The sequence below is a fragment of the Hyperolius riggenbachi genome, chromosome 8, assembly GCF_040937935.1.
Source record: "Hyperolius riggenbachi isolate aHypRig1 chromosome 8, aHypRig1.pri, whole genome shotgun sequence".
In the NCBI taxonomy this organism is placed as follows: domain Eukaryota; kingdom Metazoa; phylum Chordata; class Amphibia; order Anura; family Hyperoliidae; genus Hyperolius; species Hyperolius riggenbachi.
This window is the reverse complement of record NC_090653.1, coordinates 256,376,130-256,401,049: the sequence shown is the minus strand read 5'-3', so window position 1 is coordinate 256,401,049 and position 24,920 is coordinate 256,376,130. Positions and strand designations below refer to the sequence as shown.

Sequence of the window (24,920 nt, the reverse complement as noted above, 5' to 3'; positions counted from 1 at the left end):
TAAGATCCATCTGAGATGTACAGAAAATGTTCGATGTATGTTTGTTTTATATTGCCTTGTAATTTTTTTTTTTCGTAGCACATCCTATTTTTTTTTTTTTTTTTTTTTTTTATTATTTATTTTTTTGCATGAGAATTAATAAAAAAAAAAATTAGAATTAGATCTCTCTTTAAAGAGGGAGCAGAAGCTTCTCATAATGCTTTTATTATTCTAAAGTCCCGTTTTGGGTGCCAGAATCAAAATCCAGAATTGCTTTTATTCGCCAAGTACAACGAATGTCGTACCTGGAATTATTTGTGGTTCACATCACAATGGCAGTAGAGCAAGATAGACATATCTATGACAATACAGCAGGTAACATACATAACGTCAGTGGCGTACCTAGGGCATTTGACACCCGGTGCTAGGTATTGAAAGACACCCCCCCACCCACGGTCCACCACCTGCGCCGCGGCAAAAAAATGGGCGTGGCTATGACCGGATGGGGCGGAGCTAATTTAAAAGTGCACCCAAGTTTTAGTCAACCTTTCTCCAGAAAATTCACATCATTGCGCAGCTTTTCTCCAGAAAATACACAAAATGTCAGAAGCTTTCAACATAAAATACACGTAATGCGAGAACATTTCACCAGACATTACACGTTATGTGAGCAGATTTCACAAGAAAATACATTCAATCATGTCGGCAGATTTGACCAGAAAAAAATCATTCAATCTTGCGGTAGATTTGACCAGAACATACACAATGTCAGCACCAGATTTCACCACAAAATACACAATATCGGTAGTTAAACTGACCACAAAATACACAATGACGGTAGTTAAACTGACCACAAAATACACAATGACGGTAGTTAAACTGACCACAAAATACACAATGACGGTAGTTAAACTGACCACAAAATACACAATGACGGTAGTTAAACTGACCACAAAATACACAATGTCGGCAGTTAATCTGACCACAAAATACACAATGTCGGTAGCAGATCTGACCACAAAATACACAATATCGGTAGCAGATTTGAGTGTTGGCAAGCTGATAGCCTGGTGGGTAGGTGGTTAAAGGTGAGCAGCCTGATTGCCTAGTGGGTAGGTGGGCAGCCTGCTGGGTAGCAGTGGTGGGTAGGGGGGCAGCAGTGGTGGGTAGGTGGGCAGCCTGCTGAGTAGCCTGGTGGGTAGGTGGGCAGCAGTGGTGGGTAGGTGGGTAGCATGGTGGGTAGCCTGGTGGGTAGGGGGGCAGCAGTGGTGGGTAGGTGGGCAGCCTGCTGGGTAGCAGTGGTGGGTAGGTGGGCAGCCTGCTGGGTAGCAGTGGTGGGTAGGTGGGCAGCAGTGGTGGGTAGGTGGGCAGCCTGCTGGGTAGCCTGGTGGGTAGGTGGGCAGCCTGCTGGGTAGCAGTGGTGGGTAGGTGGGCAGCAGTGGTGGGTAGGTGGGCAGCCTGATGGGTAGCCTGGTGGGTAGGTGGGCAGCCTGCTGGGTAGCCTGGTGGGTAGGTGGGCAGCAGTGGTGGGTAGGTGGGCAATAGTGGTGGGTAGGTGGGCAGCAGTGGTGCGTAGGTGGGTAGCAGTGGTGGGTAGGTGGGCAGCCTGCTGGGTAGCCTGGTGGGTAGGAGGGCAGCAGTGGTGGGTAGGTGGGCAGCAGCGGTGGGTAGGTGGGCAGCAGCGGTGGGTAGGTGGGCAGCAGTGGTGGGTAGCCTGGTGGGTAGGTGGGCAGCCTGCTGGGTAGCCTGGTGGGTAGGTGGGCAGCAGTGGTGGGTAGGTGGGCAGCAGTGGTGGGTAGCCTGGTGGGTAGGTGGGCAGCAGTGGTGGGTAGGTGGGCAGCAGTGGTGGATAGGTGGGCAGCAGTGGTGGGTAGGTGGGCAGCAGCGGTGGGTAGCCTGGTGGGTAGGTGGGCAGCAGTGGTGGGTAGGTGGGCAGCAGCGGTGGGTAGCCTGGTGGGTAGGTGGGCAGCAGTGGTGGGTAGGTGGTGGGCAGCAGCGGTGGGTAGGTGGGCAGCAGTGGTGGGTGGGTGGCCGGGCCGGTGCACCTGTAAAAGAAAAAAAACCCATTCACTTACCTGCAGATGAAACCTCTCTTCCGAATCCCAGGCAGCCTCCGCAGCTCCTCTTGAATGTCCCGCGCCGTCTCCTGCTGCGTCATCAGTGCAGGGCTACGGGAAGATGGCCACCAAAGCCCGCACTGGAGACAAAAATAGACGGCAAGATGGCGTCGGCGGCCATCTTGCCGTCTATTTTTGTCTCCAGTGCGGGCTTCGGCGGCCATCTTCCCGTAGCCCTGCTCGGGTAAACTGAGGGCGGCTATCAGCCGCCCTGTCAGTGCCCGTTGCCGGCGCCCGTGGAGGGGAAGCGCCGAAGGAGGGGACCCAGGTGAGGGAGATGTGGGGGGGGCATTTCCCCCCTCCCCGCCGACGCTGCCACCCCTCCTTCAGCGCTGCTTCCCCTCCTGTGTCATCAAGGCTTCTGGGGAGGCCTTGATGACACCCCCCCTGGAGCTGACACCCGGAGCGGAGCGCTCCTGGCCGCCCCATGGTAGGGACGCCACTGCATAACGTTGACGGCAAGGGAGATAAATTAATACAATGATTCAGGCAAAATGAAACTATACGAGAATTCATTCGAGTCTAGGTCGGGATAAGCCTCAGAGGTGCTAGGAGGTACAGAATGAACTGCTGGATGTAGCTGTCCAAGGGATCATGGTGCTGCAGGCTGGGATGTCAATCTTGGCATCTAGAATAATGTTGAGCTGCCACCGTGCTGGAGTGCCACCAGAGGGCATGTTTGGCAGGGGGACTCCTGTGCCTGGAAGTTCTTGAGGGAATAGTTCTTTAGCGGCAACCCAATGGGAGGAGCCTGAATACGCTACTACCTGGATGGGAGTGGTCCTAGGAGATTCTGTTGGCCCTCGTTTTTATTCTAGCGGAATGGAGGCCTAGAGACGGCAGAGCCGAACCAATGATCCTTTCTGATGCACGGAGAACTCTTTGAAGTTTATGCTTGTCACTTGCTGTAGCGCCTGTGTGCTAGACAAATAATGGCGGAGCAAAGGGCTGATTCAATGGGGGCAATGTAAAAGCTGGTCAGCAGCTCTTGTGGCATCCCAAATCTTTTAAGCCAGTGAGGTAGTAATCATTCTTAGAGTAGATTTATCCTTATACCATCTTTTTTACGTGACCCAGGTGTGCTCCAACTGTAGTAAGAATCATTGCAGTTATTTTTTTGTTGAGTATTTGGCTTCTTCAATAAAGATTTACTGAAAAAAAGAGATCTTTTTTTGCTGCAGAGCTTATAGCAAGGCAGAGAATCGATGGCGCCATATATAGCCTCTGTTGATGATACATGCTAGCTTGAGATTGTGAGATTGAGCACTAGACTGTTAAAGAGACTCTGTAACAAAATTGTCAGCCTTAGTTCTTCTATCCTATAAGTTCCTTTGCCTGTTCTAATGTGCTCTGGCTTACTGCAGCCTTTCCTAATTGCACAGTGGCTGTGTTATCTCTGTTAAATGATCTAATCTGTTTTCTTCTGTCAGCTCTGTCGGGCCAGGCTGGAATGTGTGGAATGTGCAGGGCTGCTTGTGATTGGATAGAAGCGATACACACCCTCTGCAGGCCCACTGCAGGCTCTGTATGACTCACACTCTGCTTATGTGAGCCTATCACAAGCTGCACAAATTGATTGAAAGAGGCGCCCTGGTGGTTTATAAAAGCACTTAAAAGCAGTTTAAAATTGACAAAATATTTTGAGGTGGCTTACCTCAAATAAAGAAAATCTTTGATGAAACAAGGATTTTATTAATAGCACAGGCAACGCATTTCACGGGTCTGAGCCTGCTTCCTCAGGCCAAATAACAGTGCCAAACTACAATGAAATAGTCAGCATAGGGAGCCTCCCTATTGTTTCATCAAAGATTTTCGTTATTTGAGGTAAGCCACCTCAAAATATTTTGTCAATTTTAAACTGCTTTTAAGTGCTTTTATAAACCACCAGGGCGCCTCTTTCAATCAATTCGTGCATCATATACCCCCACACCTTATGGTCTGAGGGGTTGGGACAGAACACACGTGGGTTCCCACGGTAGGAATCTGTCCCCCTTCTTTTTCCAAGGAGAGCGACCGCATTCAGATCCCTAGGGGTCACCCCGAGTGGAGTCGGGTTTGTTGTCTCCACCTGCTTCCTGTGGTCGGTTGCCCCACTGCAACCCACCTTTGTGAGTAGTTTTTTTCCATTTCTTATATCTACCATTGGTTTGACATATTACACTATTGGGCTCCCGTCCCTGTCTCCTGTGTTTTTTCTCCAGAGGGTGCATAGACACCCACACTTTGCCACCTATCACAAGCTGGTTAGTTTGTTTGTAAACACTGCCTAAAACTGTTAATTACAAGCCAGGATTGCAGCAGAGAGTGGCAGAAACAGCACAGAGGGGCACAGGAGAAAATAATGAATAGAATGGTATGCTTTTTGCTGTAAACATTTTAGAGTACAGATTCTCTTTAAGAACAGATCCATTTATTGATAACCAGAAAAGGAAGTAGACTGGTTCTTCCATTCACAGCGTGGCTTCTGACATCTGATCCACAGATTTTCACACACCCACCTCCAGCTAATTCCCCAGGGCAACCAAGGTTTGTACAGACGTGTTGCTAGGCTGTACGCTAGCGACCCGTGCTTTGACTATGGTGGGGGAAGGAGAGACAATGATGCAGTTCATGATAGAGCAGGAGTGGTAGAGGGGGAGAACAATAGTGTCAGCCTGGATTCCTGCAGCAAGCCAGATCTGTCACCCATGCATCAGTGATGGTAGAGAGCTGATGTACACGAACAAGATTCTCAGCAGAGGCAGCCCCGAATGGCAGCGTTGTCTGAGAAGAAGCCTAGTTGTGTACAAGACTTCAGTCCAACCATCCGTTTAAGGGCATTTTCTCTTTATCAATGAAATATATGGATTTGTAAAGCGAGCCCAAACTCTCGCACAGCGCACAATGAAAAGGCTTTATTCCACATATGGTTGCTGTCTAATTAGTTGCCATAGGAAACAATGATTAGATTGCAGTAGAGCTCCGCCTAGTCAGGTCTTCTATTGTCAACACTGAGGCTTAAACCTTTCAGGACCCTTTGTAAGAGTGAAACCAAGTATGTTTGTTGTTTGGGGTTTAGGATTTCCATAAATTGTAATAAGGACATTTTTCTTCCTCGAAGATGATCATGCTGTAACTATAATCTTTTGGAGCCGAGAGGAAGTTCTGAGTTTAGTTCTACTTTAAGTGTTTATTGGCTTAAAAAGTTCTCCAATAATTTCATCCATTTACTCGTGTCAAACATTTGAATACTTGCACCAGGTAATAATGGATGCAGAATTTACAACAGCAGTGTCAATTTTGCTGTTACTTTGCAAAGCATGATGGTAGCTGAGTATGTGGAGAGCAGTTGGCGGTTTCTGATGCTTGAGAACCTATAAACTTTACTCAGAGGTCAGATGCAGCGGAGTACCAACTGCCAGATGGATTGGGGATCTCTGCCGATGAACAATAGTTTCCTGATCCATGTGGCCAAATTTGCAAGCATCGCTGGGGCCGTCGTAAACAATCACACGGTTGTTTACACAATTGTGGCAAATCCCGCAACAGTCAATGAGGATCATAACGATCCATTGCGATTCAATCATTGCCACAGTTGGCGGGCGTTGTGAAACATCATTTAATGAATTTACATTAAACAATGTTGCGCAATATTGTGAAAAAATAGTTTGTTGTGAAAAACGGTTCAAAGAGAATTGCGTTGTGGGTATGGACCATTGAAATCCCATCCTGTTTCCAGCCTAAAGCAGATGACAGACCTGCCTGTTGGGCATTTGAGCCAACTGATAAGCAGGAAAACGGTGGTCATGTGGCCTGTTGAAGGATCTGTGGAGGGTATATAAAACGTTTTTTTCTTACTTGGCTGGACTTGCATGTAAGTCCTCTAGTAAAGGCCCCAGAAAGTACAATCCTGCCTTGTATGACCCAGGAATGAGACTAAGTCAGAGTTCCTTGAGTGGAGACAGGTGTTGGTGACCCCAGGCTGTAGCTGCTGATGGGTGAGCTTAGGGGTGGAAAAATGAACATGGAATTTAGAAGTCAGTGGCCACTGGAGCTCCTAATAAAAATCCAGTTAGTTGTAAACTAAAAAAAATATAATCATTGACTTTTGCGGGATTTGCTACAATTGTGTAAACAATTGTGTGATTGTTTGTTTACGATGGCCCCAACGATGTTTGCAAATTTGGCCACATGGATCATTGGGCAGATGCTTTCATTGAAAACTTCATGCAGCTTGTAATGGGGTCAGAAGAACGCGGTAGTTGAAAACTTGGAGTGACCCAGTTTTTAAGATGCATGTAATCTGCAGCAAAATTTGCATCAGCTTAGAAAATTAGCACCAGATTGTCCATCTCTATCAATCACCAGCTGCAGTTTTTAAAGTGTACCTGTTATAGAAATTAAGTGCCGCAAATGGCTGCTCCTCTCCTCTTCTAGAGAGGCTCCCCCCATCCTTTTCCACCGGACTGTTCCAGCACGGTGTCCCACCAAAAACCACTGACAAGCCCTTGTTGACAGCTCACCCCTGCCCTTCTGGCTCACCTTTTTATGGCAAAGCCTGAGCGGGTCTTTACTACTGTGCAAGCGCAGTACGGCCGCACTTGTTCAAGTACGGGAGCACAGCTGCAAAGTTCCAGGGGGTGGCGGAGTCCAGGAGGGTCTGAAGAAGGACATGGGAAATCTCTGAAGGATCCAGAGGCTTTCCTTTCCCGAAGGTAAGTATCTAACTTTTTATTTTAAAAAAGTCACAAGTTTGCTTTGAGGAGCCTTGGCTCTTGATGAATTGTCTGGCCCCGGATTAGCCAGATTGCTTGTTTATTCACACCATGTAACATTTTCTTAGTACCGTAGGTTAAACTGATCGACAACTCTAACCTTTTGCCACCATTTTGTCTTCTCAGGAGAGCGTGGAGGGTGGAGAGGGGAAAGCTCTCAGAGCCTGACTTCACTCCAAGGGGTGTGGACAATGACTACAAACGATGTGACTGTAAAAACGGAAAAATGCGAGGAGGAGGTCCGGCCTGTAGCATGGGAGGAGAAAACCAAGAAACCCCTAAAGAAGAAGATGGGAGATGGCTCAGAGGAAGCGCCTGCTGAGATATGCGTAGTAATTGGCGAGAACCGCAATCAGCAGGCCGTTGGTAAGTACAGACCTACCATGGGATGGGTTATGGAAACAGAATTAAATATTATGACATATATTTTTGAATATGTAAATGTAGTTTTTGTAAAAAGTATAAGAGCTTCTGTTGGTGTTGCAAAGGGGGAAACAGGCGCCCAGACGCTGTTGCGACATATTTTACAGGACTAAATGCCTGCTTCCTCTGGCCATTATTCCGGATCTAGATGGACAAGTCCAAATCCTGTCAGAGCGGTCACATTTTCACACTTATGTGACGGAAATAAAGGAGAAAAGAAATTAGTAATTCATTATACACTCGTATATAAGCTGAGGTACTCACTTTTCCCTCAGAAACCAGGAAAAAGTGATTGACTCGCATATAAGCCTTCTCCCAAGTATAGAACCCTGTACAGTAGCCAGTTGTGTCCTCAGTACAAGTCACCCCCCCTCCCAATAGCCAGCTGTGCCCTACAGCTGTGTCTCAAGATGCCACTAGATGGCGTCATAGATATGAGACACAGCGATTGCCACAAAGGAAGAATCCCCGATTATTGCACCACTGACACATTGCTGGCACACTCCGCTCCACAAGTCAGAGGACACAGGTAGTCTTTAGCAGCCCACTCGGCACACCATGTTACAGGGGATGGGGAGCCAGCTGGCAAGAGCAGGATCGCTAGTGCACGATCATTACGCATCTGTCAGTAACAAAACCTGCTCCACCATCCGTTCTGCTCCACTGACTCGCATATAAGCCGAGGGGGTAACTTTAAAGCACATTTGTTCTGCTGAAAAATTAGGCTTATACGCGAGTATCTAAGGTACATCTTATATTTATGCATTTTAAATGTAATATTTTGGCCCCTACGTGATGCTGACTCTGGATATATTAAGAAGTGGGCGGCACATGCATCATATACAGTACTGTACATATAAGCTTTCTGGGAAAAATGAGGAATAAAGTGAATGTAAACTAAAGAGGATGCAGTGTTACCACTTCCACTTTCCATTTGCTTATAAAAGTAACATCACGGTCCTTCCATGGGATTGTATGCTTTCCCAGGTATCTCCTCCCTTGTTAGTGAGTGGCTGCCTCTATTTAGTGGTGGCTGCAATTTTTAAGGAGCCCTGGATTCTTTACCAGCAATTTGTCAAGCCTGGCTATGCAGCCCTAAGGTGTACTTAACCTTGTGGTCCACCAAATGTGCAAGTGCTTGTACCATATTCAGGGCTGTGGAGCCAGTACAAAAATCATCCGACTCCTCAGTTTATGAAACCACCGACTCCAGGTACCCAAAATTGCTCCGATTCCTCGACTCTACTTCTTAGGCCTCAATTCACGGAGCTTTATCAAACACTTTATCAAACGTTTGATAATTTACCTCATGGGTAAAATCTAATTTTGAATTCACTAAGGTGTTATATATTTATCGAATGTTATAAAACGTTCAATAAATATATAACACCTTAGTGAATTCAAAATTAGATTTTACCCATGAGGTAAATTATCAAACGTTTCATAAAGTGTTTGATAAAGCTCCGTGAATTGAGGCCTTAGTCTAATTTTTACAAAGGCTATGGCAGTGATGGTTAACCTTTCACAGGCCGAGTGCCAAAACTGCGACCTAACATAGACTTTTTTTATCTCCGAGTGCCACTGGGGGGGGGTCGCCGCACCGAAAATGGGCGTGGCCATGATATTGTATGGGCGGAGCTAACATAATGATGTAACAGCGTGGCATAAGAAAGCAGTGTTTTCCGCCATGATGTGGTGAAACGAGGATTCGCATCATCGGTGTGCAGAAACTGTATGATGCTATTTATACCCTCCGTAACCCCAAAGCAGCAAATATAGCCAACTATGACCATTAAGGGCTCATTCACACTATTTGCTGCATTGTCAGTTTGGACGCAACGCACATAATGTAAACTTCATATGGTAACATGAAAGTCAATAGACTTCCATGTTACCATTCACACTACAGGTGTGCGTTCCCATGCGTTACGTTGTAACGCATCTGGGAACATTTTAACGCACGACGCATACGTTTCCCTGATGGGTACAGCTGCCGACGCCCACGCTTTAGCGCACCACAACGTGCATTCCGTGCGATCACTGTGCGTTGGCAGCGCATGCATGAAATCGCATTCGTGCATACGTTCTGTAGTGTGAATGAGCCCTTAATAATAAATGCAGCAAGTTACCCCAGACACCAGAAAATAAACGCAACGTGTGCAACATTTCAGCAGAAAATAATGCAATGTGGGCCACATTGCACCAGAAAATAAACGCAGTGGGCCACATTGCACCAGAAAATAAACGCAGTGGGCCACATTTCACCAGCAAACAAACGCAGTGGGCCACATTTCACCAGCAAACAAACGCAGTGGGCCACATTTCACCAGCAAACAAACGCAGTGGGCCACATTTCACCAGCAAACAAACGCAGTGGGCCACATTTCACCAGAAAACAAATGCAGAGGGTAGCATTTCACCAGCAAACAAACGCAGTGGGCCACATTTCACCAGAAAACAAACGCAGTGGGCCACATTTCACCAGAAAACAAACGCAGCGGGCAGCATTTCACCAGAAAACAAACGCAGCGGGCAGCATTTCACCAGAAAACAAACGCAGTGGGCCACATTTCACCAGAAAACAAACGCAGAGGGTAGCATTTCACCAGCAAACAAACGCAGTGGGCCACCTTTCACCAGAAAACAAACGCAGCGGGCAGCATTTCACCAGAAAACAAACGCAGTGGGCCACATCTCACCAGAAAACAAACGCAGCGGGCAGCATTTCACCAGAAAACAAACGCAGTGGGCCACATTTTACCAGAAAACAAACGCAGCGGGCAGCATTTCACCAGAAAACAAACGCAGTGGGCCACATTTCACCAGAAAAACGCAGTGGGCCACATTTCACCAGAAAACACAGTGAGCAGCATGTCACAGGACATAAACACAATGTGACAAAACATTTTACCAGAAAATAACACAGTGGGCCGCATTTTACCTGAAAAAAAAAAAAAGTAATGTACTCACCTGACAGAAGTCTTCTCTCTCTGGCGCGCATCTCCCCCGGACATTCCTCCTGCAGTCTCCCACGCTGCCGCTGACAGGCAGAGTGCAGGGCTACGGGAAGATGGCGCCCGAAGCCCTGTACTGGAGACACAAATAGTCTCCAGTACAGGGCTTCGGCAGCCATCTTGCCGTAGCCCTGGTCTGCCTCCCGGGAGACTGCGTGGCTGCGGATATGAACTGGTGCGGCGGCGGCTAGTAGACGCTGCGGCCAGTTCATAAGCAGCGGTGGCGTGCCAGCAGATTAGGCTACGCGTGCCGGGCCCGGCACGCGTGCCATAGATTCGCCACCGCTGGGCTATGGATTTGGTTCAAAAATCATCAGAGTACGACTCCTCATTTTATTAAAACCACAGACTCCAACTCCAGGTACCCAAAATTGCTCCACAGCCTTGGGATCTCCAATGGGGGGATTGAGTTGGTCCTTTGCAACAGAGAATACACCAGGGCATGCTGGGCCATTTTTAGGACCATTCCCATAATATTCCCCTTGTTTATTTGAGAGTATCTGGCTTATGGAGAGTCTCTAACACCCAGGTTAAGATAGGCTCAGGTTCCTTCCCTGCTTATCCCAGTAGTTGCTCCATAAGCAATCAATGTTTGTGAGTACGTATCTTGCATCTAGTGTGTGTGCTCCCTTGAACATATTCAAACTCTGTCTGGCACTGACATATCCATCATCTCTCAGTTGATGCTTTAAAATAAGAATGGCTTCTTGATAAAAAAACTATTTGCCAGCCAGATATGCAGATACAGTGTTCTTCCTGGAAATTTTTTTCAGCCAGGTGGCATGAAAAAGTAGCTGGGTGGGGCGTGCTGGGGAGGGGGGTATTAATGCAAGGCCGGCTTATAGCATTGGAGGAGGCGAGCTGATGACAGCTGGGTTCTCACCAAAATTAGCAGGCTGGAGCAAGCGGCTAAAAGAGCCTGTGGAAAATAGTGAGATATTTTGCTTTATCACTAAAATGAAGTCTGATAACAAAATGCCTGTCGGGGCGTCCTCCTTTCCTCCTGCTAGCAATTATCTCTTCCATTCAATCCAGCAGGAGAAGAATCCCCCGAAACGCAAACCGCCGCCATGAGCAGGGAGCCATCCTGGAGTGGCAGCAGTCGGCCAAGAAATATCTCCCCTCGAATCAGCACGTCGTCACCAGGTGGGTGGAGCACCTTCTTCTCATGTAATTGGTTAACACTCTCATTGGAGATTTCACTGAGCACAGCACACAATATAATGTGAAAAGCAACAACTTAAACACAATCTGTGAGTTTATAGAATTAAAAAAAACCTGATACTTCTCTCTGGAGGGGGAAAGCTCCGGATCCTAATGAGGCTTCCCCCGTCCTCCCTAGCCAGCGGTGGGACCCCCCAAACAGTTCCTTTTAACTACCTAAGGACCGCGTCACACCAATGGGTGTGACCGCGGCAGCAGCCCCAGGACTGCCTAACGCCAAGTCTTGGTTCCGGCAACTGCAGGAGATCGCACGTGCTTTGGGAGGCGGAGCTCTGCCTCGCCTTTGGGAGACTGTTAGACGGCATAACCACCGTCTATTTACATGGTACAGCGCTGCACAAGTCTGTCTCCCTGGGACACTAGACAGTGATCGTCTCATAGGCAGAAGCCTATGACAGCCGATCGCCAGGATTGGCTGGCTGGGGGGAGGGAGGGGTTTGAAAAAAAAGAAAAAAGAAAATAAATAGTAAAAAATAATACAAAAATAAAGAAACAAATATTTATAAAAAAAAAAAAAAAAACACTGGGGGAGCGATCAGACCCCACTAACAGAGAGCTCTGTTGGTGGGGGAAAAAGGGGGTACACTTGTGTGCTGAGTTGTGCGACCCTGCAGCTTGGCCTTAAAGCTGCAGTGGCCAATTTACACAAAAATGGCCTGGTCTTTAGGGGGGTTTAGCACTGTGGTCCTCAAGAGGTAAAGCAATAGGAGTTGCCTGGCAGCCCTGCTGATCCTCTGCTTTTAATACTTTTAGCCATAGACCCTGAACAAGCATGCAGCAGATCAGGTGTTTCTGCCATTATTGTCAGATCTGGCAAGATTAGCTGCATGCTTGTTTCTGGTGTGATTCAGATACTACTGCAGCCAAATAGATAGCAGGCCCTTAGATCACAAAGACCTTAGTTCTCCCACCTTAATGTTTCTGTGTTAGCAATGGAAAGTAAGCAACTATTACTATACCATTGCTCGCACAGTTTTCTTATTTGATGCCGCTGTTCCTGAGAAAGCCCCTTTGGAAAAGTCAGTCACGTGACCCAGTGATGCATCCAGCCAGCATTGTTCGTGCCTGAGTCCTCAGGCCTCGAAATGCTTGCCGAAGCTGTGCAAGACATTTTTAAACATTTTGAAATATCTATGTGAACAAGGCTGAAATGCCTGGCATTGTCTAAATGCCTGTGTCTCAACAGGTAATGAGGATACGATCAGAGTGTAGTCACACATATACATTTAAAAATGCCTGGTATTTAGGCTTATTTACCGAACATCAACATTGCTTTTAAGTAACCAGTATTTTTCTGGTTCTTTAGTTTAAAGAGGAACTTAAACCAAGGATTGAACTTCATCCCAGTCAGTAGCTGATACCCCCTTTCTGCAGTGTTCCCCAACCCTGTTCTCAGGGCCCACCAACATTGCATGTTTTGTGGAAATCCACAAAGGTAGTTAAAGGGGAACTGAAGTAAGAGGTATACGGAGGCTGCCATATTTATTTCCTTTTAATCAATACCAGTTGCCTGGCAGCCCTGCTGGTCTATTTCTCTGCAGTAGTATCTGAATAACACCAGAAACAAGCATGCAGCTAGTCTTGTCAGATTTGTCTTTAAAGTCTGAAACACCTGATCTACTGCATGCTTGTTCAGGGGCTATGGCTAATAGTATTAGAGGCAGAGGATCAGCAGGGCTGCCAGGCAACTGGTATTGCTTAAAAGGAAATAAACATGGCAGCCTCCATATACCTCTCTCTTCAGTTTCCCTTTAAAGGATACATCCAGACAAAAAAAAAATCCACTTACCTTGGGTCTCCTCCAGCCCCTGGCAGCCGCCCCGTGCGCCCGCCGCAGCTCCGGTGGCTCCCGGTCTCCTCAGCAAATGCTGACCTAACCAGGTCGGCTTCTTGTGCGCTCCACTGCACGGGTCACGTGGTCGCGCTGACGTCATCAAGACGGTACTGTGCAGGTGCAGAACTACTGCGCCTGTGCAGTACAGTCCTGATGACGTCAGCGCTACCACATGACCCATGTAGTGGAGCGCACAAGAAGCTGACCCGGAAAGCCGACCTGGTGAGGAAGGCCCAGGTAAGTGGATTTTTGTTTTGCCTGGACGTATCCTTTAATCAGCTCTGCAGAGACACTAATTACCTCGCCTGTGTGTGGTTTTCTGCAAAACATGTACTGTTGGTGGGCCTTGAGGACAGGGTTGGGGAACTATGTCTTAACCTTCCTGGCGGTAAGCCCGAGCTGAGCTCGGGCTATGCCACCGGAAGGCACCGCTCAGGCCCCGCTGGGCCGATTTGCATACATTTTTTTTTTGCTACACGCAGCTAGCACTTTGCTAGCTGCGTGAGCAATCCGATCGCCGCCGATTCGCCGCTAACCGTCGCGCTGCAGCCGCCCCCCCCCCCCCCCCCAGAACCCGTGCGCTGCCTGGCCAATCAGTGCCAGGCAGCGCTGTGGGGTGGATCGGAGTCCCCTTTGACGGTGACGTCATCCCGCCCGTCTCGCTACATGAAAAAAAACAAATAAAAAAAAACGGCTTTGCTGCCCCCAGGCGGATTTTCATAAACCGCCAGGAGGGTTAAAGGATAACTAAAGAGAGAGTGATATGGAAGTTGCCATATTTATGATCCTCTGCCTCTTATACTTATGCAGATCATATGTTTCTGACTAAAGGCCTCAATTCACGGAGCATTATCAAACGTTTATCAAACACTTTATCAAACGTTTGATAATTTACCTCATGGGTAAAATCTCATTTTAAATTCACTAAGGTGTTATATATTTATTGAATGTTTTACCGATAAAACGTTCAACAAATATATAACACCTTAGTGAATTCAAAAGCAGATTTTACCCATGAGGTAAATTATCAAACGTTTGATAAAGTGTTTGATAAACGTTTGATAATGCTCCGTGAATTGAGGCCAAAGCTTGGCCTCAATTCACTAAGATCATGCTCTAGATAATAAGGCAAGAGAAAACTTACCTCCACACAGTGAGTTATCTTATCTCTTCATTCCTTAAGTTACCTCCTCTGTAGTTAATTTACCTCCTCTGTAGTTAATTTACCTCCTCTGTAGTTATTTTCACACGCAGTTAATTAACAGCCTGTCTTTAACTCTGGAGTTATTTTAAGGATTGGAGAGTTAACTTAAAGACAGAAGAGTTAACTTTAGGCTTGTCTGAGGTAAAATGTTTCCTGAATACTACATGCCTTATCACCATGGTAACCACTCTAGAAGAGTTATTAAAGACAGGAGATAAGCTTAGTGAATTGAGGCCATTGTCAGGTCTGACAAGATTAGCTGCATGCTTGTCTCTGGTGTGATTCACACACTACTGCAGTAAAATAGATCAGCAGGGCTGCCAGGTAACTGGTATTGTTTAAAAGGAATTAAATATGGCAGCCTCCATATCCCTCTCCCTTCAGTTGTCCTCTACCACTTCCCGACTGCCCATAGATGGTGGAAAGTAGCCACGTGAACAAGCTCACCCCTCCCCCGCTGCACCTGAAGGTGCATTCCGATCCTCTACCCTGCAGAACAGATCATTCCGAGTTTTCATTTTTTTTAATTATATTTGGGGAAACATTTAACACACGTGTGTTAAATTACAGGTGCAAATATATGCAAAACTAAACATAAATGCAAATGTATGCACAAATAATGCAAAACTTAATCAAACAATCTTCATGCCCTTAAATGTTCTAGTAAAACTATTTTGGGGAACTACACATCCCCTTGTCTACCCCAGCAGAAGCTGAGGATCGCTCCCTCCAACGACAGCACTAAATTGTAACCACAATAACTGTACAGTACCAGAGTAGATTCTATTTATACTTCCTGTTCTGAGACGCATGGCCAGTGGCCTCATTACCTAAAGGAGGAAATCCAAGAAAACACTTGAAACTATTGTACTCATTTGTCATGTGGTTGTACACAGTTAGGCCCCGTTCACGCTTGCGTTTTGTCAAGTAAACGGACCGGATCCTGGTCGGATCAGGACCTGATCCTGATCAGAACCGTACGGTTCTGATCCGGATCCGGTCCGTTTGTATCAGGCATGCATCAGGCTGCCATGCGGATCCGTGGGCATAAAATAGTGAAATTTAAATAAAAAAATGTTGGAGTCAGCAGAAGGTGCACCTGGTGTACCTGTAGAATCAGGTTCCTCCGCTGTTTAGGCCTCACCTCCACCTCCGACATTCTACCAAACAGCTCCAGCACGTCTGTCACTGCTGCTCCACTCCAGACATGCTTGGCCCATGTGTCCCCATCCGAAATGGCTGCTTGGATACACATAAGAAGTGGGGTAGAACGTCAGGTTTTTGTAGGCAGTGTGTTCTGTGCCTTCCGTTTCCCATTGGTTTCTATTTCCGGATGGTGCTGTCAGGCTCAGGTCCGGCTCCGGTCCGGGTGCGTGGGCCGGAGATCCGGAGCCCAAAAATAGCGCATGTTGGAAAAGTGTCCGGAGTCCGGATCCGGTCCGGCTCCGTACTGTACGGAACGGACACGTGTGAACGTCCGCATAGACTTTGCATTGCTATGCGGAACGTACGTTCCGTTTGTACAGTATACGGTCCAGATCAGATCAGGAAAATCCAGACAGGGAACGCTAATGTGAACCGGGCCTTACATTTTCTGCTTCACTTTGTTTCATGCTGGAACCATTTTCTATCCCTATTCCCTCTTTTTTTGCAGGGTTGTTGTATAAACATTAGGTAGCCTTACGGCTGTTATTCTCTTATCTACATTATAAGGTTGCTCTGTCCTGAGTCTCTTTAAAGTGCAGTTGTCGGCCATAAAATGAAATTCCATTTACCCACTGCTCTGTGTTTATTATGTAGTCTACAAACTTACCATGCATTGCAAGCATTCCAATACAATCATAAATGTTTCTGCTGAAATGAATCTTATCTCAGTCAGCTTAGCTGTCTTTGGTACATTGCAGAGGAGAGGGAAGCTTGTTCTCTCCCCTCCCACATATCTGCTTCTCACTGATTGGCTGAGGGCAGTTCAGGGTGACAGGAGACTGAGAAGGGAAATACACCTCACTTCTCTGCAGGAGCTTTCCAGATACTAATTTTTACATTAATTACAGTATCCTAGTTAGCATTAGAAACACTTTTTATATGTATATATTGGTATGTAACCACACCCTCCTAGTGATGATTAGACTAGGATATGGTTGGATGCAGCTATATATAGGCCCTCTGTTTACTTACCTGTGGGCTAATAATTTTTGGTGTGTTTGCACTTTCCACTATTTTCATTATTAGTTGTTACGTCTGATCTTGGCACACGTCATTATGAATGGTGCCATTTCCTTCAAGTTTCTTTTGCTTGTTAGCCTAGGCTATGCTGTTGCGCAGCCTTCTCCCCTAAAGCACTCTGGGAAATCATGTTATATTCTCTTTAAAGAGAGGGAAAGAGAATACCACAGTGGCTCAGCTCTCCAGCAGTAAAGATGCCGGCATCTCTGATTAATTTTAATAATGTAAATTGGGGTGAGGTAAGATTTTATAACAGGCAAAAGCTGATTAAATACTTTGTAAATGACTATTGTAAAAATAAGCAGTTTTATTCATTAACCTCCTTGGCGGTTATCCCGAGCTTGGGTCGGGGTGGAAATCCGCAGCTAAGAGCGGTGATCCAGACCTCTGCTCGGGGTAGCCGCCAGAGGCTGTATGCAGAGCAATGCGCGCAGCGGGAGCGTTTCTACATACCTCCCGGGGATCCCGATGGCGGCTGGCATTCTTCTTCCTCTCCTCAGGGGCTCTGCTTCCTGTTAGTGAGATTGCCGGCTGTCGTCATGACAACAGCCGGCAATCTCACTTTAGAGTTGCAGCGCCACCCGGAGGATGAAGGCTTAATTGCAGCGCTGGAGCCAGGGAGGTGAGTGATTGCTGGGGCTGTGCAGATCTCCCTAGCAGCATGATTTTTTTCCAGGTTTTATGGTCTGAAAGGATGCAAAAAATGCACCGCTATTAGACCCTAAAATTTGGAAAGAATCATACCGCCAAGGGGGTTAAGTTATATACATTCAATTTCCTCTTTAACGACTCCACCTACAACTGCCTGAAATAAAATGTTTTTCAATTCTGTTTTTCAGGATCTTATGAATGTGGAATCTGTAGAAAGAAATACAAGTACTATAACTGCTTCCAGACCCATGTCCGAGCGCACATAGGTAATTCAACTTTCTGTGATATATTCCTTGTTTCATATTTCTGTTTTGCCTTGTTAAAGGATACCTGAAGTAAGAGGGATATGGTGGCTGTCATATTTATTTCTATTTAAACAATACCAGTTGCCTGGCTGTCCTGCTGATCTCCTGGGCAGCAGAAGTGTATGAATCACACACCTGAAACAAGCAGGCAGCTAATCCAGTCAATTCAAAACAACAGTATACAGGGCTCAATGGAATATCAACAACACTAATGTTATTATCCTTATGATATAGAGAATGATTGAACTGAATACACCATATGTCTCTTTCGGTGCACTCCACTGAGATATGTGTTAAATCTTAATTAGTCTATGCAACAGGAGATGGCAGCGCTCTATATCAGTCCATACAAGAAACAATGATGGAGACTTCAGATTGGGTTCCCCCCTACGTGTAGTGACTCACCAGATGTGGCCAATCGGGCCCGATATCGCCTCTGGAGTATATGGCCACCCCACTGCCTTCTCCGGCAATCTCCGTCACCTCTGTGTCCTCTGTGGGTAACAAAATAGAGCCTCCATCTCAAAAAAACTTTATTAAAAAGTTACGGTGTCGTACACCTTTAAAAACAGCATGTTCCCCAACTCGTTACAAGTACAGTGACAAATGGTCACTAAAAAGGACACCAAGATGAGTAAAGCTATGCATGGGGCGAACTGTAAAAAGAGGTGGTCCCGCCGCGCTTTGGTATCCAAAATCGCCGCCATGCAACTTCAAAGTTCAACATGTAACGCCAAGCCACGTCCAGCTCGCGTCACGTAATGTTTGTAGCTCCGCCCTACGTTGCCTTAGCAACTCATCAGAGCCCCTGAGAAGTTGTAAAGGCAATGTAACGCGTAGGGCGTAGCTACGGAGCAACGAACATATTACGTGACGCGAGCTGGACGCGGCTTGGCGTTACACGTTGAACTTTGAAGTTGCATGGCGGCGATTTTGGATACCAAAGCGTGGCGGGACCGCCTCTTTTTACAGTTCGCCCCACGCATAGCTTTACTCATCTTGGGATCCTTTTTAGTGACCATTTGTCACTGTACTCGTAACAAGTTGGGGAACACGCTGTTTTTAAAGGTGTACGACACCGTAACTTTTTAATAAAGTTTTTTTGAGATACTTTTCACGTGATGGAGGCTCTATTTTGTTACCCACAGAGGTGACTGAGATTGCCGGAGAAGGCAGTGGGGTGGCCATATACCCCAGAGGTGATATCGGGCCCAATTGGCCACAACTGGTGAGTCACTACACGTAGGGGGAGAAACCCAATCTGAAGTCTCCATCATTGTTTATTGTATGGACTGATATAGAGTGCTGCCATCTCCTGTTGCATAAGCTAATCCAGTCAGATCTGTATGCATGTTCAGGCTCTATGGCTAAATGTATTCGCAGCAGAGCATCAGCAGGACAGCTAGGTAATCTCCATTGTTTAAAAGGAAATAAATATGTCAGCCTCCATAATCCTCTCAGTTCCTGTGTGCTTTAAATGTAGCTGAGAGGACTCTTAACAGCATATTGTGGGCAGAATATAAGGTGAATAAAGCCTACATAGAGAAATTAGTAATATAAATATAGAGGGTCTTCTGAGTGCCTGAGCCCACTGCTGCGTTTTTAAAAACGCATGCATTTTTTAAGCATTTTAAAACGTGTGTAAATGCGCTTTAACGCGTTCAAACCCATTATAACGCTTTCAAAATGCTTTAAAAACGCATGCGTTTCTATGCGTTTTTAAAACTGCAGCAGTGGGCTCAGGCCCTGAGAGGAGTAAAAGTTCTGGAGGTGCGAGGAGGACAACTTGACAAAGCGTGAGATCTTTTGTAACGCTTTGTATGATCATTGAGGCGTTAAACCGGGATCCTTTGGGTAATAGGTAGCCAATGGAGAGATCCAACCTGCACAATAATCTGATGATGCTGATGTGTCTTCCATAGACTATATTCTATGGAATGCATCCAATCCAGATGACTATGAACACCATCACAGCAGTACCGTACATTGGATTCTACCATCTGCTCCAGCTGTGAGACGTTCTAGTTATGGATTTCCCAATTTCCCCTACTGTACTTATCCACCTGAAACACTCATTCCACCACCACACCAGCGTCTCTAGTCCCTCTTTCCACCACTCTGAGCCTCCAGCCAAACTGATCACATTACCATAATTCCACCTCAGGAATGTGTAGTTTCTACATATGCAACGTGTCACGTAACTATTACACGCTGATAATAATTTGCCTTTCTAACCCATTGGCAGCTTCAAAGGAATTATCTCGTATGAGATAGTGCACTGCTTTTGACTTTAAAGGGACTCCGAGCTCTACTTAAAAAGTAGAATAGTACTCACCGGGGGCTTTCTTTAGTCCAGCGCTGGTCGGGAGGTCCCACGACGGCGTCCTGGCTCCTCTCCTAGGCCCCGCTCCGGAATGGGTGGACGGCGGCAGCCCGGGCGACACTCGGCTGAGTGTCGGGCTCCTTCTTCCACGTATGACGCGGCTGACATCACACGCCGGCCGCCTCGCGTCATCACGGCGGCCAGCGTGGCAGTACGGCGCATGCGCGATTAAAGTTTGCCTGTGTGTACAGTCTTGGCGGATCAGTCAAAACCAGCCTTATCAGCCTGCTGACAGACTGTACACACGGGGAAACTGTCGGCAGAACGGCCACCCCGAAGGAATCAGACATGTGTACGTGCCTTAACTGGCAGAACTTGTGCTGCTTTTCTTGGAATGCTTTGATGTCTCTCTGCTAGCAGAGGATATAGAAACTGAAAGCAGAAGTCCTCTGCGATTGTCTCACACTGCCGCCTAGTGACAAATGGCCATAAATACACATTACAGCAGTACTAATTAGTAGCAAACAATTGTAACAGAAAAGAAATGTAAAAAAGTGCTAAAATAAACTGGCCTGGAGCACTTACAAGCCGCTATATAAATTGAAAATTAAAAATGCGAGCAGACTCGCCTTCTAATAAGCACTATTCAAAAAGGATGGCCTACTTGGTAAGGTAAGATTCAATAGAAAAATAAAGCCAAGTGGCCCTGCATGTGCTTCTAGAAAAAAACTTTATTGGTACAAATATTGCAGTGGGACAGCAGCTTGGTAAACCCTATTAAAATGTTAAAAACAGAAAGAAACAGGAGGGAGCGCTCCTTCTCACAATATTCCACCAGTCACCATTAGGTTATTGCATAAAACGATCACCCAGCAACAGCCTATGCCAATCGTATCTGCCACCAATATGGTCTGACTGTATGTGGACCCACCACCGACGCACACCTATGAGGCCTCAAAAAAGCAGCTGCAAGCACCGTTGGTCATACAAAAAACTGCATATCTTGTAGATTGGCTCTTATGATTATAGTGCTTTAACCACTTCCGGATTCCGGGTGGTTTGGCTGATCTGTGCTGCGGGGGATCTTCAGCCCGCAGCACAGATCAGAAATCAGGCAGGGCGATCAGACTCCCCCTCCCCCCCCCTTTTTTTCCCCCACTAGGGGGATGTCCTGCTGGGGGGGTCTGATCGCCGCCGCGCTGCTGTGCCTAGCGGGGGGGGGCTCCTCAAAGCCCCCCTCCGCAGAACTAGTCCTCCCTCTGCCTCCTTCCCTCCCTCTCCCGTCCCCTGTGTGCGGCGCAGGACGGAAAGCCGTCCTGTGCCGGATAGGATAGGCTTTGGCCTATCAGATGCCGGCGATCCCCGGCCAATCAGAGGCCGGGGATCGCCGTTCTCCTCTACGGCGCTGCTGCGCAGCAGCGCCGTATATATGTAAACACCGGGGAAGATCTTCCCCGCATGTTTACATTTACCCTGCGAGCCGAGATCGGTGGCTCGCAGGGTGTTTACGGAGACACCCTCCGTGAACTGACATGTGCAATCCACTTCAGGATTCAGGGGCGTAGTTAAGCGTACGCAGAACCCTGAAGTGGTTAAATCAATTCTTGTGACTCCTCGTGTGCAACACTGAACTTATGTTGTGCATCACCATTTCTCCTACAGCTTACGCTGTTATGGCACCTCCAATAAGTCCAGGTTCGCAGGGCCAAAGCATACTTCATCACTTAGTGTGAACCCAGCCTGTTATGTGCCACAGATTGATGCTTGAGTATCTCATAAGAATCTACACTCCCCGCAGGGCTGTTATGTATGTACGGAGTCGTGAGTACATACATAATAGCCCTGCGGGGAGTGTAGAGGAAACAGACCCATCGGTATTCATTGGAGTCAGTTTTTCTGCATTCAGTATTTGATTTATTTGATTTATTGTATTTATAAAGTGCCAACATATTACGCAGTGCTGAACATTAGTTTAGGTTACAGACAATATTTAGGGGTGACATACAGCAATATGCCAATACAGGAATACAAGAAAACCAGATCACACAGCACAGTATGAGTACAAGGTAATGCTTAGTCAGTCACTGGAGGGGAGCGTGGAGATTAGGAAAGTCCAGTTCACTCAAATGCATAGCATGGGTTCACAGTAATGGAGGTGCATGATCAGGTAGAAGACATAAGGAGGAGGACCCTGCCCAAAGGCTTACAATCTAGAGGGAGAGGTAAGGACACGGGAGGTAGGGGATCAGCTCTGGGTTTAGAGCACTTGTGAGGGGTGGTAGGCCAGAGTAAGAAGTTCATTGGAAGAGCGGAGTGAGCGGCTAGGTGTGTACCTCTGAGTAAGATCGGAAATGTAGGTTAGGCAGATTTTGTGGACAGATTTGTAGGTCAGACACAGTATCTTGAATCTGATTCTGGACTGGATAGGAAGCCAGTGGAGGGATTCAAGGAGGGGGTCCGCCGTGGGGGAGCGATGGGAGGAGTGGACAATTCATGCCGCATTCATGATGGACTGCAGTGGGGCTGTTCAGGTCATAGGGAGACCAGACAGCAGGGCATTGCAGTAGTCAAGGCGGGAAATTATGAGGGCATGGATGAGGAGTTTGGTGGTGGCAGAGGTCAGGAAAGGGCGAATCTTACAGATGTTACAAAGGTGAAAGTTGCAGGACTTTGTGAGGCTTTGGATGTGGGAAGTGAAGGAGAGTGCGGAGTCCAGGGTGACACCCAAACAGCGGGCTTGAGAGGTAGGGCGAATGGTAGAGTTGTTAACAGTGACATGCACATCTGGGAGGTTCAGGGATGGCCGGGGTGGGAAGATCTTAAATTCAGTTTTGTCCAGATTTAGTTTCAGGAACCTAGCAGACATCCAGGAGGAGATGGCTAATAGGCAGGAGGAGACCTTGTCCATTGTAGTGGTGGATAGGTCATGGATGTGGAGGTAGATCTGGGTGTCATCTGCATACAGATAATAGTTAAAACCCATGGAGAAGATGACGTTGCCAATGGAGCATGTGTATAGGGAGAACAGTAGGGGGGCAACAGTAGAAGGCCAAGGACCGATGCAGAAAAATCGCATTTAGTGGAAACCTTGCCATAGGTATTCATTGAAGTCAGTTTTACTGCATCCAGAATGCGTGTGTAGTGGAAACAGGCCCTGAACTGGTATTTGTATCTTTTGGAGAGATAAGTGATTACCTCTCTCTTATATATTTTTATCAGCAGAAAACATATTTTTGGGCACCTACATGCTACCCCTTTTGGAGGTAATAGCTTTTTTAGTTATCTGGAAAGTATACTGATCTACAGGAGAGCGACTGTCCAGTATCTGGCAGGACCTGGATCACCGAGCGGGAATGGTTAATTTCTTTCAGGCTTATATGGTGGTTGCTGGGACTACAACACACCCTGAAAGAGAAAAAGAGAGAGAGAGAGAGAGAGAGAACGAAAAACACACCTTTGTTCCCCCATACACCTAACGATACTGCACCATTGGACTTCTGGTCTCTTCCTACCTCTTATTTAGGTGTTCTTGATTCCAACAAGAATCACCAAAACCATTCTACAGTCTAAGAAGCTGTCCTTCACCACTGTGAGGACTGCCAGCAATTTGAGCTGGTTGGTTGAGACTGCTGGTTAGTTGAGTTCTGGATAACCAGGACTCTACTGTATCTGTATATATTCTTCAGCAGAAGGTGCTATTTCATAGCTGGCATTTCAGTAGTGTTCAGGTTTATATTCAAGTATCGAGGAAGTTTACAGATGCCGAAATTGTACTCTGCAGATATTAGCGTTCATCTCCAAAACAGGGAATAGCTAGTTATGAGGTTAAATGTTAGTTAGGCTGGAGAGTTTCAGATTTAATATGAATAAAATTAAAAACTGATTACACTTGCGGGCTCAGCACAGTGCAGAAAACTGTAGGTAGCGTTTTTCTTTGTTCTATTCTTTTCTTTTTTTTTCCTTCTTCTCCCTTTTAATTTTTATGTGGCACGCAGTATACGGTGATTAAAATGTGTAATTAAATCCTGTCTCCCAATAACTAGATAAAAAGGCGAGAAAAACTAATGGGTTGAGAGATATTGTAATTAGACGTGCAGATACTGGCTGAGGATTCATCAGGATAAGGCAGACAATTTATTGGAATCTCTTAGATTATTAATGGACCTCGCGACATCAAAAAGATTATCTTCAAACTCCTCTAATATAAATGTTAAAGATCTGCGCCTTCAGACGCAGGATGAAAACTCTTTTCTCCACCGATGCCTTACACCGCTCTCTGCTGTACACCGTGTATCACGCCCGACCACAGGTTTCGCCGTTTCTCGCCAGTTTAACCCCACATGGCGGTCTGATTTTTTCCGGATTTTAGGGTCTAAGAGTGGTGCAATTTTTTTGTAGGCTTTTAGACCCTACAACCGGGGGAAATAAAATCACACCGCAGAGAGATCTGCAGCAGCCCCATCACTCACTCACCTCCCTGGGATCCATCATTTCAGTTCTCCCTCCATCCTCTCTAACCCTGCAGTGAGATCGCCGTCTGTCATCATGACGACAAACGGCGATCTAATCTGAGGGATGCAAGGACTCGGACAGGAAGGAGAACAGCTGCCGGTGTCTGGATCCCCCGGGAGGCAAGTGAAAACGCCCACTGTGGTCTGCACAGTCCTGCCGGCGGCTACCACGAGGCACACTCGAGGGTACGGCTCCTTGCTTGTTTTTCCCACCCCGAGCCTGACTCGTGATAACCACCAAGAAGGTTAAAATGGGCAACTTGGGCCAACAGACTGTTGACACCCTTGAAGCAAGACCGCTTATTTGGGCGCTGTTATAGGCCATAATGCGAATTATGACTATAACGGTGCTCAC

General features: G+C 46.7%; 1 protein-coding gene across 5 annotated transcripts in view; it reads left to right on the top strand.

Moving 5' to 3' along the window:
• ZNF618 (zinc finger protein 618) overlaps nt 1-24,920 on the top strand; it is a 223,820-nt gene that overhangs the window by 107,839 nt on the left and 91,061 nt on the right. For 3 of the 5 annotated variants that reach the window (XM_068248673.1, XM_068248674.1, XM_068248671.1), the window contains exons 2-4: nt 6,977-7,216; nt 11,323-11,433; nt 17,615-17,692. In XM_068248673.1, coding sequence (XP_068104774.1) covers nt 7,042-7,216; nt 11,323-11,433; nt 17,615-17,692 — 364 coding nt within the window. In that variant the 5' untranslated portion in view covers nt 6,977-7,041. The remainder of the gene's footprint in view (nt 1-6,976; nt 7,217-11,322; nt 11,434-17,614; nt 17,693-24,920) is intronic. The other 2 variants (XM_068248675.1, XM_068248672.1) reach the window with 1 other exon arrangement.